This window comes from Amblyomma maculatum, chromosome 10 (assembly GCF_055883805.1).
Source record: "Amblyomma maculatum isolate TAMU_Amacu chromosome 10, ASM5588380v1, whole genome shotgun sequence".
Taxonomy (NCBI): Eukaryota; Metazoa; Arthropoda; class Arachnida; order Ixodida; family Ixodidae; genus Amblyomma; species Amblyomma maculatum.
In genome coordinates, this window is record NC_139353.1 from 13658580 (window position 1) to 13677623 (window position 19044).

Consider the following 19044-nt stretch of genomic DNA (forward strand, 5'->3'; position numbering starts at 1 on the left):
CAGCGGGAACCCCTGCGACCGGTCGTTCATTGCGAGTTTTGCATTAACAGGTACGTACCGCGAGAAGGGACGCCGTTGGTACCAATGGTGCGAGAATTAAATAGCTCAGACAGCTTTTAGGGCCGGATACTTCAAGCGCGCTTCAGGATTCATATAGCTACAAAAAAGACTCGCAGAAATGCATTCGCTACAGCAAAAAAATAAGGCAAAAGAAACTTTTACTACATAATACCAAAACATTGTTTTGCACTTTGTCTCTGTTGGTAAAAGGAATTGGTATTATCTCTATCACCTTTCAAAAGAATAGATAATGAATCCATCATGTCTTGCACTAATGCAAACATATCCTCATCCAGCCTGCAAAAAAAAAAAAAAAAAAAAAAAAAGTCGGCTAAAATACAAATAAGAAAGCATCCACTTCACACACGGTAAACCTTTCTATCTGGTATCATATTGCAGGTATTGATGAGGTTCATAAAGGTGTCTTGCAGTGCACAGAGCAGACAGACATGTCAAATGCAAAAAACCAGACAATATCTCACAGTTCCATCAAACTAGCAGGCTTTACTCAGAACTTCCTACTTCGTGGACACAATGCGTGCATACTGCACAAGATATAGGCTTGAATAATGCTATGTCTTCTTGGCTGGATCTAAAAGAGATCTGGAACCAAGATAAAAACGAAAAAAGAAAAAGGACATTCCAGCACAGCACTCCAGTAATAGTAATCAAAACACTTTTGTCTCTGCTTACCCAAGGTCCTTCAACGAGACATTCTGAGATCCCCTCTTGGCAGGTTTGGCCTAGTAGAGAAATTGCTGATCAGTTACATCGGGAATGCGTTAAGTGTAGTGGGTAAAAACATTAGTACCAGAGAGCAGAAATGGCAGAAAATAAACTTCACTTATTATTAGTAAAATACAAACTGAACCATTACTGTCATGACAAACCACCAAATTTATATAGGTATTTGAAAACCTGATAGCCGGGCAAGTCTGGATGTGTTTACAATGCCGAGACATTTAGCACAAGCAAAGACGCAACATTCAGAAGAAAATACACACGACTGTCATGGGCTTTTGCTTTTTCCTCTGAGTGTCAGTCTTGGCGGTGATTTTTGTGAGACCACTTAAGCACCTCCCATTGGTAATATATGTCTGACTTATGAAAAGTAAATGCACATGATACTGCCAATGCCTTTCTGAATACAGCTTGAAAACTTTATGTGCACAAGGGAATAGCACCCAATATAGGGATACCCTACATGAGCAAGCCCTGCCTGCGGTGTCCACGAATCTTATAGTCATTAATATGGGCAGGCCGCAAATAATCCCTAAAGCATCCTTTTGTGTCTTGCAGATATTTCATTAAGTGGCAGATTCTTCATGAATCCAGTATGTGTCACCACGCTAGTGGGCACACTGTTGGTGGTGACACATTGATCGCTGCTGTGAATAAATCATGAATGTGAAATTTGAGCAACACTTCTACATTGCTACTGAGCATATTGTCAACATAGAAGCGCACAGTGAAAGGATGCCACATTTAGAGTCAGAGTGAGCAAAATACAAAAAAAACTGCATTTTCTTTCTGCAATTACTACTAAACGTGTGCAAACTACTTTGACTGTGGCCTCCCAAAGCATATGTTTGCAACTAAAAGGTTGCCAGCTAAACGTGCCCTCCCAACTCTAAATCGAAGTGTTAGACGAACGGTCTACAGTCGCTTCTCTAGAGTGCTCGTACCTCAACCTGTTGCAAGCAGAAATTGAAATTTGTAAGTGTGGCTCAAGTGTGAAGTGAGGGCGTGTTTTTGGTTACTCGGTTGCTTAGTGCCACCTGTAGAAAAAAGAAAAATCGAGGACACTTTGGCGACTAAAGTGATGAAAGGCGAAAGCCTGAGTCCTGCATTCTGCTACGTGACTGTTGCGCATGTAGCGATGAATGCTGCTACGAGTAAAGCGAGCGATTACTCTTTCACATTCTGCGAGAGCATTTATTCAGTGAATTCTGCTTGGCAGCGACGAGATCGTGCTCCTTGTATCTCCACAGTTGTTCTATGTTGTTTTTACTGGGTGAGTGGCAGTGATGAGGAATTAAGTAATTAATTATGCAACTGTAACTAATAGGTAATTATTGATTAATTAATTAGCAGTTAATTTGTTATTAGTACTAGGTAATTAACTATTAATTGATCACATATTGGCATATGGCGCATATAAGGCACGTATTCGCACATACTGTAGTGGTGTTCTGTGATTGCTCGAGACCTCCATGATGTCATCCCATCTCGACCAATCTGAGCCTTCGCCTTACAAACGAAAACCCAATCCTGCCCCATTTGGTGCCAGTGACATGTTCCCACACAAGCTTTGTCAAGCCCACGCAGTTTCCACTCCACACAGAGTTGGTATTTCAAAAGAAAAGCACAGTTTTCACCCACACTAAAGATTCGGGCACGCTGATCACGGCAATGAAGTATACAATAATTCAGAGCTAGAAGTAATTTGCTAAAATCATCGTCTTTTCCCCACTGTTCAAGCATGGAACGCTCTGTCTTCATTTTATGTAAATAATACTAACAATAAAGTGCTTTGTACTGGTCATTGTCTGTTTATTGAATTTTATTGTGCTATGTATAAGCCTATCTCTCGCTGTAATGTGACAGGGGGCACTGTGGGTGAACAAATAAATGAATGAAAAACTTGCCATCCAGGTGGCAGGCGCAAATGGATGGCAAGTTTTTCATTCATTTATTTGCCCCTGCCACCTGGAATGCTACTTTTCTCTAGTGTGATGACTGCGATGACAGAATTTGGTTTCCACTGTGTGGCTGTTTTATTTCATTTTTTGTTAAATTCGCTCCGTGAGACATGTGGGACATTGCCCTCGACTCTGCTTCGAGCTTAAAGATGAGAGGCCCACCTGTGATGGATGCGGCTTCCAGCCGATGAATGACAAGATGTGAAATGTGGCTGGGATGGTTCCATCCTCTTTACCATAGAGCTCTGCATTGAAATAAAAAGAAGGAGGGGGGGGGGGGGGGGGGTAACATTCTTTAATGCAACAGGCTTTTTAAGATTTTCTCAGCACTATGCTGGCCATCCTTTTTTAGGCATCTCCTGATGTGCAAATAATGATGTCGGCTTAAGTATTCAAAACATCTAGAACAGGTGCAGATTTATGAGTCGCTCTTGGAGGGGTTGGTGGGGGGGGGGGCATAGTTGAACCATGGACATTTCTTGGACATCCGAAAAATGAGGTTCGGCATGGTTACCCAATGTGAAAATTCTTGCCTGTGGAGAGATGGCTGCTCCTTCCCCACTCCCACACAGTGAGGTCAACCCAATTAAGAACGATATCTCACACTTCAAATTATATCAGCGCACCCTTTTCAGTTGCCTGATAGTTATGTCAGGTAATGTGACAATTACTTCACAGAACAAATTGAAATGCATCCTATCAGAAGCACCCTAATAACAGAGCAAGAAGAAACACCATATTTAGTCCATTCTAGACATATTTTTCTTTTAAAACCAATGTGGACAAAGAAGTTGAAGCAAACATGGAATGTTAGAAAATGCTGAGCTATGCAAGTGCTTAGTATATACTAAAAAGTATGACAAAATGACTGATTGATTGGTTCCTTTATTTAGCCCATGTTTACGATATCTTGCATATTCCCACTACATAGAAAAAAAAATCGCATGTAGAAATCCATTTGCATAAAAATAATGTTCCTCATCAAAAAAAACAAACTGCTTCAAAAAATCAGGTTGATGGTGAAACGTAGATGTACACTCACGCTGATATATTGCTGCAGCAGCCACCATGGAATCTCTGTGGAGGTATGACTTGCGCTTCCACGTGGCGTTGTTTTCAGCCATCCCTGGTCATGAACAGAATGACATGGGAGGTATGAGACACTTGGTGTTTTATTACGCTCTGAATATTGTGACCAAAGCAAACCTTTTGCCTATGCATACGCAAATTTCTAAAACTGCTTCTTTTCAACAGTTGCTATGGTTGATGAAGGGAGACAGAATCAAGAATGCCAACAGCATCAGCGAGGTGCTCTATACTCTAGTGAGCCAAAAAGTGGTAATCATGAATCAAGACTGCAACTTCAATAGCAACTTATAAGGCTCGATACTTTTACTATGCATACTTCTGCACTGGCATAGAGGAAGTGTCACAGACCTCAAGTCAGTCATTCATCAATTTTGAAACTGCGCATTGTGTTTAACTTGCTCATGCAAAAACCACTCGTAATGTTATTTCACAACAAACTTAGATAGTTGAAACCTATAAAATTGCAAATAAATCTTCCGCACCACTAATGACAGGCTCAAATGATGTGAGCTCACTGCACCCAAGGACAATTATGCTATTTGCTTCCTCACCCTAAATACATCTCACCTTGTATACAAGGCATCGTGCACAATGAATTTTTGTATAAATTTGTTCCTTATTCTTATGTACGGGGTATACAGTAATTCTACCTATGAATAAAAAGCAGCCGTATATGTATCCCTAAACATATTTTTTATGACTGGGTGCCCGAACAGGGTGCAGTGTGGCATCCATGTGATTAATTAGTGATAGGACACTAAAGACATGCACCTTAATATACACAGTACAAAATGTTTTTTCTGACAGTGGTCGCTTGATGCGTGGTTATATTTCAGACAGTGCTTGGACACCAGCGAGCAATCATGTTTGCGTGTTTTCCGCCAATAATGTGCAAAGCTCTTCCCCGTCCTTTTTCACTATTGCCCCCATCTGCACTTCTGCTCGCCATCTTATCCCTGTTCCTTTTACTCCTGTGGACTGCAGCTCTGGTGTTCGAGATGTTAGTAGGGAGTTGTACCTTTCAGCTGAAAAAAAAAAAAAAAAAAAAAAGTGATAAAAGTTGCTATAAGCAACTATAGTATAAAAGACTAAATTCCGACTACAGAGCCCTGCTATCACATTAAATCATTGAAAAAGAAGAAAAATCAGAATTCACTCGTCAGAAATAATAGTCGCCAAAAAAAAAAAAAAAAAAAAAAAGGACCTTGCATTCGGAAATAAACATATAAAAATGTGCACCAAATCTTCACTGGTGTCCCCTAGATATCAGACGGCAATTGCTGTAACTAGCAACACATTTTCCTTCCATTCAGTGAACCACTGCTATTAGTTTAAATGTACACTTTAGATTAAAAGGCAATTCTAGCGTTCTTCTACCTTTTCAGTTTTTGCAGCTTCTTTTTATGTTGCAGTGCAAATTATTTAAAAATTTTCCATTTCGTGGTCTCAGTCGAGGAGGGCAACCTTGCGTGTATGACGTCACCAGATGTACAGAGTTCACTCAGCGTTTCCTAAGCGACAAAACTTGGAGCTTGGTTTTGGTCACTTCAGACAAGAAATGACCCAAGCTGTCACTTGCAGGTACCAGTTTAGCTGGTCAATATGCACGCAATAGGTTCTGTGACAGTATCTGTGATATCGTTGTTTTGCAGAAGCCTAGTTCCGGTTTCGGTTCCACGGTTCTTGCTCTTTTAAAGTACATCAAGTAACTCCTAAGCAAGGCAGTCCAAAGTAAGTCCTTTAAAGGTGCTTGGTATTTCGAAAATTTTTTTTCCGTCCGAGAGAGGGAACTCTAAGCAATGTTCAGCTTCAGCTTTAAGGTGCGATAAAGACCGGAATAAGATTCAAATAAAAAAATAATAATAGGAGTGAGAAGTCAGCCTGTCTTATAAAACAGTCATTGGTCAAAAAAAAAATGGCAGTCTTGCAACAATGGGCAGCTGAAGTCAAAAGCATTCATCACCACCACCACCACAAGCAACACGTCTTGGCGACATATAACCCAATGAGCTGTTTAAATATTGTGTGTGAACTGTATGGTCAGCGGATGCTGGGCGACAACACAATGCTCCGGCTGGCCGCCTGCACCTCTGCCAAATGTTTGTGACTGGGTGTCGTCGACAGAAATCTCTCTCTGAAAACATGGTGTGCAAATATTTCCGGAAAGACAGCATTAGCAACAGGCTGGACGATGCAGAGTGTTGTGGGACATAGGCTCATTATAACCAAGAAACTGAAAAATATGTCTTTGCAGGTGGACGTGGATGTACTCCAGTTAAATCGTCACAGATTTCCATTATCCTAGTTCATTGCACACATTAGTGTGTAAGGAAGAAATCAACCAAGCTTAGTTAAAATATTTTCATAAGTAAAATAGCCATGAGTGTTCCTATAACGACGAATGGCAAAGAATAAATTTCTGAGAAAAACAAAAACAGAGTTTTGAAATCATACTAGTGGTCTGTATGTAAGGTTGCATGTGGTTAAAAGCCGTCAGGGACACAGCTGAGCCTCTCCTTACATTCTGAGTTCGCCTTTCATTAATTCTGCAGCTCATCTTTTTTTGCCGAATTTGTTTCTCATTACCAGTCAACTGATGGCCAGCCTTCTCTGCATGTTGACAGGCCCGTAGACGCAAGCTACAGAAATGTGGTTGCCAGATTCAATATATCTGCGGTGTCCTTGTTTTCATCACTGAAGTCACATACAGCATCGCTGGGTTGAAGAAGTGCATGGGCAACCTCAAATCGATGTCCTTAGGTATTTGTTACTAAAACGTCTCTTTAAAGCACTCGGTGGAATTTTGGATTTTCCCATGCAGGCACTTGTTTGTCTCAGCGGAGGTCACCTACTAAAAACTGGCTTGACTTGCGATTTGGTTGGTTTGCAAGGATTAACGTTCCTAAGCTACTCAGGCTGAGAGAGACGCCATAATGTTCACACATCCTAGGATGCATCATTTATTTGCATGCAGTTATTTTTCGAAGATGCCATTTGGAAGGCCTCTCTTGTCATTGTAGCTAACTGTACGCAGTGTTTTCGCATGGTTGAACCACACAAGCTTTTATGTTAGAGAGGGCACATACTGTGTCTACAGGTTTGATCGGTTTGGCTACGGTGAGGGTGGTTGAAGAAAGCGCTACAACTTTGGAACACAAGACGATAACATTATGATTCTTTCTGCAAGAGATTTCTCAGTGTCATATAATGGTTACATCAAAAACAATAACTTGAATTTGGTAAAAAATTGTAAAAAAAAGTAACTTTGCTTTAAAAGGTGCTTTGCTTAAAACAGCACCATGTTTACAAGAAGACATAATACTAAAGCGGCCATTAGCTGGTGCTGCCAAGAAAGCAGAACCGGACATTTGTCACTGTTTACACTCATAAGCAAGCATAACCATTCCCACACATAATTATTTCAAAATATTTAACAGATTAATAAAGTTCATTTTGATTCTGGTTAACCAGCAGGAATCATCATTTCATTGCCCACCTGTCTGCCTATGAGAACAATGGGCCTGTCCTTTCCTTTTTCTTCATTTTAGTCACTCGAATTTGATGAAAACTGCATCACCAGTGCAGCCTGTGAGAGGTGATCAATCCAGATAGCACATAAGGTAAGGTGGAAAATCACACTAGGAAAGGGAAATTTATGTGGAGGTCTGAGTGAACTGCAAGAACCCTGTATGGGTGCAGGTAAGTCTGCAAGCACAGAAATATCTGCAAGGTGTTAGAATGAAGTCAGAGGATGAGGGTTATTGAGAAAAGCTAAAAAGATCACAATGCAAAAAATGCAGTGATTTAAGCTTCTTAGGTATTGCTTACCCTTGAGGTCTTTCATGAGATGAAATGCTGTTGGATAGTTGACGGTCATGTCATCCGAATCCTTTCCAGGAAAAATAAAAAATTATCATTGCACTGAGCGAAGCAGGCAGCCAAACTTTTGGATCCATGCAATATGTGTATATGCATATAAGCGCCTAGAAAGACTGTAAAAATATTTATGGCACTGGAAGCAGACACAAGATAAGTGTAAAATGCCAAAGTAAAACATTCCACAGGGACAATAAAATCAAGCTCGAACAATAAAAAGATCCCTCGCAAGATACTTTACTGGCTATCTGGTTGAAACAATTCATGCTGTCATTCCTGCTTGGAATTTAATAAGTTTACACAAAAATGTGTTTTCCTTAAAGGACTATACACACCTCATTTCTAGGTTTGTGTTTCATTATTTGCAATGATGCCAAGGACATTACTGTAAAATCGAATTTCTTTTCTCACCAGTTTCAGTTTCAACAGCCAAGCTATGGCTGTGACGTCACAGTCAGGTCTAGGTTATGCGAGGGATCAAAATACAGTGATATAATCATTGCTGTGTCATTTGAATTCACTACAATGATAAAGCCAGCCCGCCTCAAGAACTGGAATCACTAATAAGTGAAAAATGAGTGATTATATCGCTAATTCTTCCTGTTGCGAATCAAGACACGATTGTGACGTCACAGCCATCTCTCGGCTGACGAATCCGAAACTGGTGAGAAAAAAAAACTCAATTATAAATTAATCGGTGGCCGTAGGCAAAAACTGCATGTGGATCGATATACAGGAATGACTTACGCATCATTAACAAGAAGAAAAATGCCAAAAAATTTGGTGTCTATAGTCCTTTAAAGGCAGAAAATCATGAGGGGTAGGTGGAGGGGGGTGGGGTACCACTTAGCAGACAACAGACACTGTTTGTATTTAGTGCAAGATGCACAAGATTTCCCTTTAATGCAGTCAAACAAACATGCCTCGATAACCTCAAAGCGGCATGTCGTCCCGATTTGATGCAAATCTCACCCCAATTTTCTTTCAGTGCAATTAATTTGCATTCTTGCATCTCATAATGACATTTCAGTCATGCTACAAAATCATACTCCATTTGATGTTTTAATCAACTTCAACTGCATGTGACATCACGACTCCTTTGATCAAAGGATTTCTTAACACAACAATACTGAAAACTACTATATGCTGGGTTTTTCACCTTTGCATACTAAGCAAACTTGCTGGTTTTTTTGCTAGAGTGTGCGGTATTGAGAGATATGTTTATTCAGGTGAATGCAGCAACCTCTACGTCACAAATTTAGCGGTTTATGCCTTATAGCGAACATAGTAGATAAAATTTGGCAAGTGGGTAGCATATCCCCCAACATGTTTAGGCACACAGGTTTTGTCATGAGCGAAAGTTTCAAGTTATTAATTTTCCTTTTCTTTTTTCTGCAATTTGAAGAGTAAGGTGGACCTTCAAAACAGAAACTGATTCCACTATTCTTTGCCTCTTTACCTGACAAGAATGCATTAGATGATGCTATTTCAATAAATTACGACATAACTGAGCAAAGTTTTCCAAGGTCAGTAAAAACCAAAACAATTACCTTGTTTTTGAACCTGCATATTCTATTTCGGTGGAAAAACATAATTTTTTCAATGAGAATGAGAAATGGCATCAGAAACATTTTACACTATCTTGTTAATAAAAGTGCTGAGGTATGATAGTGCTTAAAGAAGTAAAGTTGCTGCGTCTAAGCATCGAAATTGACTATGTATAATGTGTTTTATTAAAGATTCAGAAAAAGTGCGAGATGCATAATGCTGTGTGGGTTTACCGTAAAAAAAAAAAAAAAAAAAAAAAAAAAAAGAAAAAGAGAGAGAGAGAGAGAGAGAGAGAGAGAGAGAGAGAGAGAGAGAGAGAGAGAGAGAGAGAAGCTAATATAAAGCCGTGCAAACCTGTGGTGAAGCTTTAAAAAACAAAAAAGTGAAACTATATGGGTGTGGGTTTTATTGAAATGTTTTCTCACATCTCGATAAATAGAACTTTGCTATATAATTGTGAAACAATTAAAAGCTTTCTGGTACAACCACACTGCATCCATGGTCAATAAAGGCTAAATACTAGTTATAACCATCAAGACAGAGTAAAGTACTCACATTAAATGGCACGTGCACAAACAATTTCAGCGGTTAGGATAGTGTGGTTAACAAGAGCATCAAATTGCACTCCATTCATTTTGCAGCTGTCAACAAGAAGTTTCCAAAGCAAAAGTTGGAAATGATAAGAAAGCGTATGCAGAGAACTACATCAAGGTAAATATAAAGAAAATTTAACATTTTCTCTCACAGGCTAGGTAAAAGGGATCTGTTCACTTGTTTTGTTCCCAGATGAGCAAAAAAAAAAAAGAATATCTAGAAAATAAATGACACGCACATTGCTTCAAAGTACTGCCAAAGTTGAGTGCAGAAAGAGAACAAAATATGTCTTACTATTGTCAGGAGCACAAAGCCAGCCTGATTCAAGAGCGCTGCCAAGTCCGTTGGCTGAACGAATGGGGATATGTGTGCCCCAAACCCCTGGAAAGTAACATCCCACATATGTGATTGCAAATCCAGAAGTGAATACTGAGCAAAGCAGCTAAAATTTCAATACACTCCGTAAGCTGGCATAAGGTTTGCTTGTGCATAAAGAGACCAGATGTAAGGATGAAAATGTAAAAGGAGCAAAAAGAAAAAAAAAAGAACCTTTTCAGGATATAACGGCAATAGATTTTACCGGTCATTTCTGGATCTATATGGCCCCCTAAAGTGGCCTCTAGGACTAGTCCTTTTTTGAAGTGGAGTATCCCGACTGATATGGCTTAAGAGCTATGGCTCTTACATGAGAGTGCAGTCATGCTTTATACACAAGTAGAGGAAGGAAAAGAGGAGAGGACCTACACCTTCGCGCTCTGTCTCGGCCAGTTGCAAGGAGCCCCTGAGCTGGTACAACGTGTCGCCTCCAAAGACACAACCCAGAAAGGCGCCATCTTGTTTGAGCGCATTCCACACCTGCAAACAGGAATTTTCTGGGGAATGCTCAGGGAACGAGCAAAGCCCAAACACTGTGCCATGTGCTGCAATGTACCCATGTTCTTTACAGATCAGAAAGTGGCAAAAGTTGACTTGTGCAGTTAGACACACTACAAACAATCGGGTTTCAATGCATCATTTGCATCAGTGAAAGGCTTAAGAAATGCCTTTTGAGAAGTGTTGGCTTCAAAGCAACAAGTATCTTCTCTGTTCTCTTTTGGGCAGTGGTGTGCTGATGAAAACTTTAGCAGCACTAGGTATCGCCAAATAAATGCCTTGAGAATTGGAATGCATCTAACACTGGCTCTATTGGAGTGCGAGATGAGAAGTGGGAAACCGAAGAGATGTGGCAAAAGTGCTTGTGGGTATGACCAATGGATTTTTTGGCCACCAAGCTTTTAGTTTCTCACACCCATAGAGCTAAGTTTTCTTTTTTTTTTTTTTCCTGCAACAGTGGTCTGAAGGTTTAAGTAGCGTACTCACAACTACTCATGGACTGCTGGAATAATCTGACTGAATGCAATGGTTGGAAAGTACATCAGGTCATAGTTAACCATTTTGTTAAGCTACCAACTTCAAGTTCCCCAACATGCACCATTACTGAGGCCACAATTCCAAGGAAACCTATTTTATGTGAGCAAGCCTATTTACTATTTGTTAATATTTCTTCAGACTTGGGCTGACACCCCATGCTGTGCCTTGCTTAAATACAAAGGCTTTCATCAATTTGACAGTGTGGGATCTTTTCATGCTAACCTACTACTAAAAAAAAAAAAAAAAAAAAAAAAAATGTCACCATAATATTGATACTATCACTCATTATACTCTCCCTTTCCATAGTTTCGAAATTTTTGACACTGCCATCATCATCCATTCTTGCTGCTGTAGTACAAAAAGCAACAATCGGTATGAAGCATGTTTACCAATATCTTCATGAGTACATTCAACAATGCCAAATAACTGTTCATCACCATCAGTGATGACTGGTTGCTGCAAAATATAATCACCACTGTAATTACTCTAACACCTACTCTAATTAACTGTCCGTACCTGCTTGAATGTGCTGGGAAGATTGTTCACCCAGTGGAGGCTAAAAAAGCAAGAGAAGTGTGAGAGTGCAATCACATATTCCTGCTTGGACTTCACACATCAAGAATCTGACATTTCCATACCTCAAACTGCTCAGAAAGATGTCCACGGAATTTTCTGCAAAGGGCAGAAACTCCTCATCAACAAGAAGCTTTGTAGTGGGCACATCTTTTGGTACTTTGCATTGCGTCTGTTGCAAGAAATAAGCATAGATTACAAGTGCATAAAAAACAGACAGTAACTATTAGTTACGGTATATCTGTAACAGCAAATACTTACTTTGCCAAAAATAAGCTATTTGAGAAAATTGCTCTTTTACCTCTCAACTGAAAATAGTACAACAAAAGTACCGTTCACACAGGTGATGTCGTCACTCTATTTTTTACTGAGTACAGGGAGGAAAATGAAGGGAGGAGCAGTAGCTATAACTCTTTGACGTGCTACTCTATTAGATGCAGCTGATACGGCAAGCAGAGTTTCTAAAACGCTGCTTTTGCAAGCCAAGTTAACTGCTTGTAGTGAATGCTTTCATAAACAATGAATCCTTCTTACTTTATTTTCTTTCTTATACATTCAACATATGAACAACAACCAGGTTAGCCAAAGAAATTATAACTTACGAGGCACTCCTGTGATGAGTCACAAAGGACAAGGGATTCCACAGCCTCCTGAAATACAGGGAAAAAAAGTTACCTGTCAGAGAAAACATGGCAAAAAACCTCCCAATTGCTTATCCCATTATCTCAGGGAGAAACTCACGGAGTCTAAATGATGTGACACATAACCTCGACCACAACCAAGCTCCACTGCTCTTGCAAACTTCCTGAAAGGTTTAATAACAATATGGATTGACACAGGTTTTGTTTTACCTGTACACCGACATCAACATCAAGATGTGGAAAGCTTACCTCTTAATGTCATAGACACGGTCAGCTAACCTGTAGCCAACCTGAAAGCATAACACATGTAACCACTCATTAACGACAGATATTAGGGGCACAAGGTTGTGAACAGAAAATAATGCAACTAATTGCAAGACCGCAGTACACTACTTAAAAGTGCAGCAGTATGTGCGCACACTGAATGTAATGAATGTGGTGATGCACAAAGAATTCGCGCTAGTACAGCAATAAGACCCTCCTTGCTGAATGGGTTGTTTCTTCGCTCATGTCTTACTAACAAACTTGGACCTCGTAATGTTTGCAAAAAGCCAAACGCTTTCATGCACATTCACGACAACCTTAGCTAAGTAAAACATTAAAAAGAAACAGTCACATTATTCAGATGCGACTGATAGTTAAAAACTTCGAGGTTCACATTAAGCAACCGAGGATCAAAATCAATATATCTTAGTGTGAAATGAAATCGGAATTCAGAGACATGATTGCGTGGATACAATACAACTCAAGAAAGTAGAGGCAGATGCCCCTCCATGCCAATGGCATCGACCGATTTTCATGACACCGCGGTTGTGATTCGCCGTTCATTTGCCACACCATGCGATGTCACGTTAGCAGGTCCAAGGAGATTATTCACGACGTCCTGAGAATCAGTTGACGCCAGTGGCTACAGGGCTTCCTTTGAGGCGAATCTGTTGTTTCGTTCTTGAATACTGTTACCAAGAAGAGCAAATAAACCTGGGTGATTTCACCTCACTCTTCAGGTAGTCGTACACGTCCGCTTCCTTGTCTTGAGCAGCCAAAGTTCTGTGACGCGTCTTAGCATTTCTGTCGAACACGTTCATCTGATGGCCAGGCGGTAGAGAAGAGAGACACCTAGAACCATCAGATCTAACAAAATTCAACACGCCGTCCGTCCGCCTGACCAAACAAGTCCGCCATAACCATGATCTAGGGGTCATGCGATACAACAACCGGCACAGTGACATTTTCAAACATGCACTGGCATTCAAGTAACTACCACTAGCATGAACAGACTTCGAGCGGCGTCAAACACGCGGTGCACTCAACCAGCCGACCACCATCGTGCTCTTACTGCTCTTACGGCATGTAAACACCGCCACTCTAGTTTCGGTTTTGGAGGTTTATGGTTCCGTGCTTTGCAACTTCAAGCTAACCATAAACATTAGAAGCGCACGTTTATAAAAAGTAATAGAATAGTTTGTACTGTGACGTAACCAAATATGCTATAAAGAATAGAAATTTTCTCGGGCGTGTATTGCGTGTATCTTGCATGGCAGGCACAGCAGGCATGTGGTGGCAGCTGCACGGACACCGCCAACAGCGAAACTAACAACATGGCAGCGCACAGGGGCGCTATTTACGTGATCTAAAGGTTTCGTGCACTTTCCTTTGCGGCATACTGTTGTTACTGCATTAGATAGCAACGTGTGCGCATGTAACAAGTATGGATTGCGATAATGAGCGTGTCGAAGGCGCCGACAACTCGATGGTAGTCAATGAAGTCGACGATCTCGAGGAAACCAGCGTTGGCGTAACGTCGTTGATGGCCAAAGGAACCGAGGTCTTGGCAGCGCAGCAGAAACCGACCCTGGATATCGTCGACGATTCTGACTGTGTGATGGCAGTCAATGATGTCGGCGACACCGGAGAGACAGAAGGCGACGGAGCGTCGCGGACAAGTGCAGAAGGCGAAGTCGCGGCAGAGCAGCGGAGGCAGATTCTCGACACGGTTGCCGCTTCAGAGGGCTTTTTCAAACACCAGCAACGCGGAGAGCCGGATCTGACCTACGAAGATAAGCGCGAGATTGCTGCAAACTTGCTGGACAGCAATGTTCCTGTATTTCTGCAGCGCTACGCGAGATACCTGTACAGAGAAGACGCGCCATATTTCGAGGCGCTGCGGAGAGTCAACTACGAGGTGGACTTTCATGTGAAGCAGATCGAAAAGCGCAAGGATCGCTCCAAGGAGCTGAGCGTGCAGACAAAGAACAGGAGGTACGAGGCCCTCGAAAGACTTAAGACGGGCGGGGAATACTTCAGCGACAAGGAGATGCGGCGGCGGAATCCGCTGCTGTTCGAACAGATGATCGGACGTTATATGACGGAAAAAGAGAAGCAAGACTTAGACAAGATGGACTTCTCAACGCTCACGTAAGTACGAGTCTTCAAGGTAATGCGTGGCAATGGTTTAGGTAAGGCTTACTACAGTTGTGATGTATGAATCTAAACTGGATTTGCTCTGCTTCTGAACACATGCTCAAGGATAGATTACTAGATGTCAAAAGTGTTTATTCTGTTAGGGTGATAGCAGTTGTAGCGCGCCGGCATGCTTTGCAGTTCTTCTAACTAGCATAAGGTTATGCAGGAAGTGAAAAACAAAAAAAAAAAACATGATCTTTGTGACGATGTACTTTGGATGTATGTTTAAAAAATATTTTCCTGCTATCAGTGTGAGCTTGTGTGTTCATCACCCACTACCAAGGCTGCATGAAGTCAACGATAATTCTTCCTTGGTTGCTTCCGCAGATTTTCTGGTTTGCTGATGGAGCACATAGACCGAAATGAAGTGACAAGCAGGCGGCGACAGCAGCAAGACCTCGAGGAGGCTACGTTTGAAGAAAATGACTCTGATTCCGATGACGAAGGTAACAGATAGTTTAACTGCGTAAGCATTGTGTAAAGCCCATCCTACACCAGCACATCATAGCTTTATTCACTATTGTGCAATGAAACTCGCCATGACCCTCCTACAGGGACTTGACAAAGTGTTCGAGTCGAACAATATTTGTGTTTTTGAATGGCATTCATACTGAACAGGATTCTGTAGTGCTCCACAGCTATTTAAAAATGTATTATAAAGCCTTGGCATTCATTTGCCTTAATGTAGCGGCTCTGCTGCTGTCAAGTTCAGTTTTTATCACTTTTATAGAACTGCCAAAGCTTTTGATTGGGGTAGTTAATTACTAGATTCAGACATAATGGCTAGCACAAAAGGAACACGAATACATAAGTGTGTGTGCTTACTCTTGCCTTCTATGTGCATGTTTCTTTTGTGCTAGCCACTATGCCAGAGTTTACAGACTCTTTGAAGAATATAGCTCAGCTCTGCAAGGGATATCGCTAATAATGACAGCCAGGTAAAAACAAACGCTGGTATCCCATTAGACACATATAAGTTTGTTGAAACATCATCAATGACTGGAAGAGAGACACCACTGAGGAAGAATTTCAGTTTGCTTTCAGCACAACTGTAGTTGGATTGCAAAATTGGTCGCATACATAATCGCATGCAATTGATTTCCTCTATTTTATGCAGTTAAGGTAGAGATGTGGCTGCAGTGCTTCATCAATGTTGGTGTAGGGCACAGCATATAGAGCTTAACGTCGCAAAGTGACATTAACTATGACAGATGCCATGGTGCAGGGCTCTGGCAATTTTGATCAGCTGGAGTTCTTTAACATGCACTGACATCATATGGTACAAGCACGCCTTTTACCACTTAGTGCATTTCACTCTAGAGTTTCACTGCGCAGTGCATTTATGTGTAATTTGCTTTGCGTAATTTACTGTATAGCTTGTTAGCATCTATCGTAAAGGGCCGCAACGGTCAGGGTTGAACCTGCTTCCTTGGGCTCTGTAGTTGAGAACCTTATCTACCCACTGAGTCACGGTGGGTCATCAGTTATGGAGTACACTGTGTAAGCACCAGATAGCTTATTGTACTGTATTTACTCGTGTATTGAACTCGCCCCCTACTTTGGCTGTTGGAACATAGGAGCTTTTTTCCCTCACTTAGTAAAAGTACCCATTTTGTCATATACTGTGATGATGATTCTGCATTTAAGCAGGTACCCATTTTTGAATGCTAAAACAATCACATATTTTTACAATTCACCCTGCATTACTCTACATGACAACAGCCAATGAGAATTTTCTGCTAGGGATCCAAGCAGCAGGAACCACACCAGGTCTCAGATGGTTTCTTTGTATGTGCTGTAATAAGTTAAGTAACACCGATAGTTGGGCAAGTTCGTTCATGTTTATGGTGAAAAAATATTTCATAAGGAGCACAAGGACAAGACAGGAACGACACTCCCTATGCACAATTTTAATCATGCCGTAATAAGAATTGTAGCAGCTTGCTCAGTCTAGTTTTGCACTGAATGCTTCGATTTGTGCACTCTTCGAGTAGGATTGTGGGCCATAAGCAAGTTATACGTGTTGGTATAAGATAAAAGATTTTGACTGTTCCGTCAAGAGTGAAAGCAGAGCTGCGGAGTGCATTTCATCTTATTTAGAAAGTGAGTTGTACTAGATAAAGTATTTTAGTGCAAAAGTACTACTTAACGTGGTCAAACTTGATCATGAATTTTGTGCGACACTTCCAGGGATGTCTACCCATAGCCAAATGCATAGCATAGTATGCCCATCCAGGGTCACCCAGGTGGACATTCTCCACCATGGTGGAAATGTTCTTGACTTGCACACTTTTGCGAGGATTTACCGGTGTAACCAAGATTAAACCACAACTAAACTTTTTTGCCATTTTCGCCACTTAAACTTCTTTTTGAATATGCCCTCAAATTTTCAGAAGTTTCTTGGGAAAAGAATAAGTGCTTTCATTATGTGAGTAAATATAATATTGAAGCAACAAACGCATCCAAGTATATGAAACTTTTCAGAGGGAGCTATATCCTTCTTGTATGTTTAGCTTGTGCTGTATTCTCATGCCGCAAATGCACAAGAAACCATTGTACACATGGACAACTTGAGCATATTGCACGGTATGTTGCCACATCACAGGGAAAATTACGGAGTGAATTGTGCTTGCTTAGTGTTTTGCACATTTGAAAGACCTGTTGATCATCACAGCAGTTTTTAAAGAGCACTGAACAAGGGTTGAGGGGGTCCTCAGTTCGCCAGCCGAGCTAACGTTTCGACAAGTGGGACATGTCTTTGTCTGGGTGGGCAGCAAGTTTAAAAGTGACATATGGTCCGATCTGGCCTTGTCGGCACTCCGTGGTTTCACAGCGCAGTGCATTTATGTGTAATTTGCTATGGGTAATTTACTGTATAGCTTGTTAGTGGTGTGTATACTTTGCAACAGCAGGCTTAACGAGAACAATGGAGTGCATTTAAACACAACATGCGCGCACATGAGCCTCTCAAAACAAAATTGAAAAATCTCCAGCCTGACAAGCTTCCCTTCTCATGATCCACATCTGCAAGGGTTTACCACTGCAGTACTGGTGACACTGTTGCTAACGGTTCCCAAAATTTTGCCCCTTTTTCTTTTCCTTGTTTTTGCATGTACAGAATTTCAAGAGGATGCGCCATGTGTTTCTGCGACTGAGAAACGTATGCTGAGGAATGAATTCATGAACACCATGTATGAGAGTTTTCTTTCTGGAAAGGACAGAGAGTATGATTACGAGTAAGTGCTTCACTATTTCCTATTTCAGTATATTGTGCATTGTCTATGTGACACTACTTTCCTTGAGTGCTTATGGGTTTATAACCTTGTGTCATATTACACTTTTTCTTAATCAGCTTTTTTTTTTTGTTGTCTCGTTTAAGGAATGAAACAAATGGCGATTGTTCCCATTCAGGCAGCACTCGTAACTTTTAGCAATGATTACAGGACCACTAAGGCTGTCTTTTGTGAGCCACGAAATAAGTATAATACCAAGTGCAAAAAAAAAAAAAAGGGTTTTTAGGTAAACATGATCTGTGCACGGAAATTGCTGCTACAGAATAAGGATGGTTTCTCAGGCATTATAAAGCTACGATTCTGTGCTCAAACCTGATGTCGTTTGTGATAATTGTGCTGTTCGTACTCTGGGCTCTGATAAGCCCGCTTAATTCAAATATCTGGCTTATTTGAACAGACTTCTTGGTTCTCTCAGCATTAAGTGTATTTATTAACAAATCTCTTCTTAATCTAAACAGCACATAATTCCATGCAATCTTCAGTTGTTCCAGAGTTCAGATTATGGAGAATCCACTGTGTGCGAAATGCAGTTGTTTACATGTTAGTAAAACTGTTGCATTCCAGATCAGTTGACAACAATGCAGAGTATGACTCACTCAAAACGCGGCAACATGACGAGGAAGAAAAATACTTCGATTCCGAAGAACCGGAGGTTTTAGACATGGGCACGTGACAAGACCCTTGAAGCGTGCTGTACTTGCTGTACAGTGTAAATAAATTATCTTACCACATGTATATTCTAGGTGTAAAAATAAAAAACTGTAGTGCTTTTCCAGTCATTTCTAGAGGACTGTG

At 40.9% G+C, this 19044-nt stretch overlaps 2 protein-coding genes and 1 long non-coding RNA gene across 4 annotated transcripts; 2 read left to right on the plus strand and 1 right to left on the minus strand.

Annotated features, from left to right (window-relative positions):
- Positions 1-538: 538 nt before the first annotated feature.
- On the minus strand, positions 539-13885 carry LOC146175638 (arginine-hydroxylase NDUFAF5, mitochondrial). Of its 2 annotated transcripts, XM_084582036.1 has the most exons (13): positions 13486-13881; positions 12743-12783; positions 12594-12657; positions 12455-12502; positions 11918-12024; positions 11796-11835; positions 10614-10724; positions 10164-10250; positions 7680-7740; positions 3805-3888; positions 2925-3007; positions 754-803; positions 539-663 (listed from the first exon to the last, which is right to left on the minus strand). In XM_084582036.1, the coding sequence occupies exons 1-13, from the start codon at positions 13720-13722 to the stop codon at positions 633-635; spliced, it is 1044 nt and encodes a 347-aa protein (XP_084438162.1). In that variant the 5' UTR covers positions 13723-13881; the 3' UTR covers positions 539-632. The 2 variants fall into 2 exon arrangements, with proteins under 2 accessions (XP_084438162.1, XP_084438163.1); XM_084582037.1 differs by lacking the exons at positions 11796-11835; positions 11918-12024 and having other exon boundaries at positions 13486-13885.
- On the plus strand, positions 5511-9989 carry LOC146175639 (uncharacterized). Its single transcript, XR_014701449.1, has 3 exons — positions 5511-5582; positions 9133-9253; positions 9917-9989. It is a non-coding gene; the product is annotated as an uncharacterized LOC146175639 (long non-coding RNA).
- A 168-nt stretch (positions 13886-14053) lies between the features above and the next one.
- Positions 14054-19044, plus strand: LOC146175640 (coiled-coil domain-containing protein 97-like). Its single transcript, XM_084582035.1, has 4 exons — positions 14054-14908; positions 15284-15402; positions 18075-18192; positions 18814-19044. The coding sequence occupies exons 1-4, from the start codon at positions 14202-14204 to the stop codon at positions 18920-18922; spliced, it is 1053 nt and encodes a 350-aa protein (XP_084438161.1). The 5' UTR covers positions 14054-14201; the 3' UTR covers positions 18923-19044.

Coding starts and splice junctions, on each gene's coding strand:
- LOC146175638 (XM_084582036.1), bottom strand. CDS start 13,722: ATGTCACTGTGCCGGTTGTTGTATCGCATGACCCCTAGATCATGGTTA. Junction 3,889..7,679: donor TCTCATGAAAGACCTCAAGG/GTAAGCAATACC, acceptor GTTCATGACCAG/GGATGGCTGAAAACAACGCC. Junction 804..2,924: donor GGAAGCCGCATCCATCACAG/GTGGGCCTCTCA, acceptor TTTCTCTACTAG/GCCAAACCTGCCAAGAGGGG.
- LOC146175640 (XM_084582035.1), top strand. CDS start 14,202: ATGGATTGCGATAATGAGCGTGTCGAAGGCGCCGACAACTCGATGGTA. Junction 14,909..15,283: donor ATGGACTTCTCAACGCTCAC/GTAAGTACGAGT, acceptor TTGCTTCCGCAG/ATTTTCTGGTTTGCTGATGG. Junction 15,403..18,074: donor CTCTGATTCCGATGACGAAG/GTAACAGATAGT, acceptor TTGCATGTACAG/AATTTCAAGAGGATGCGCCA.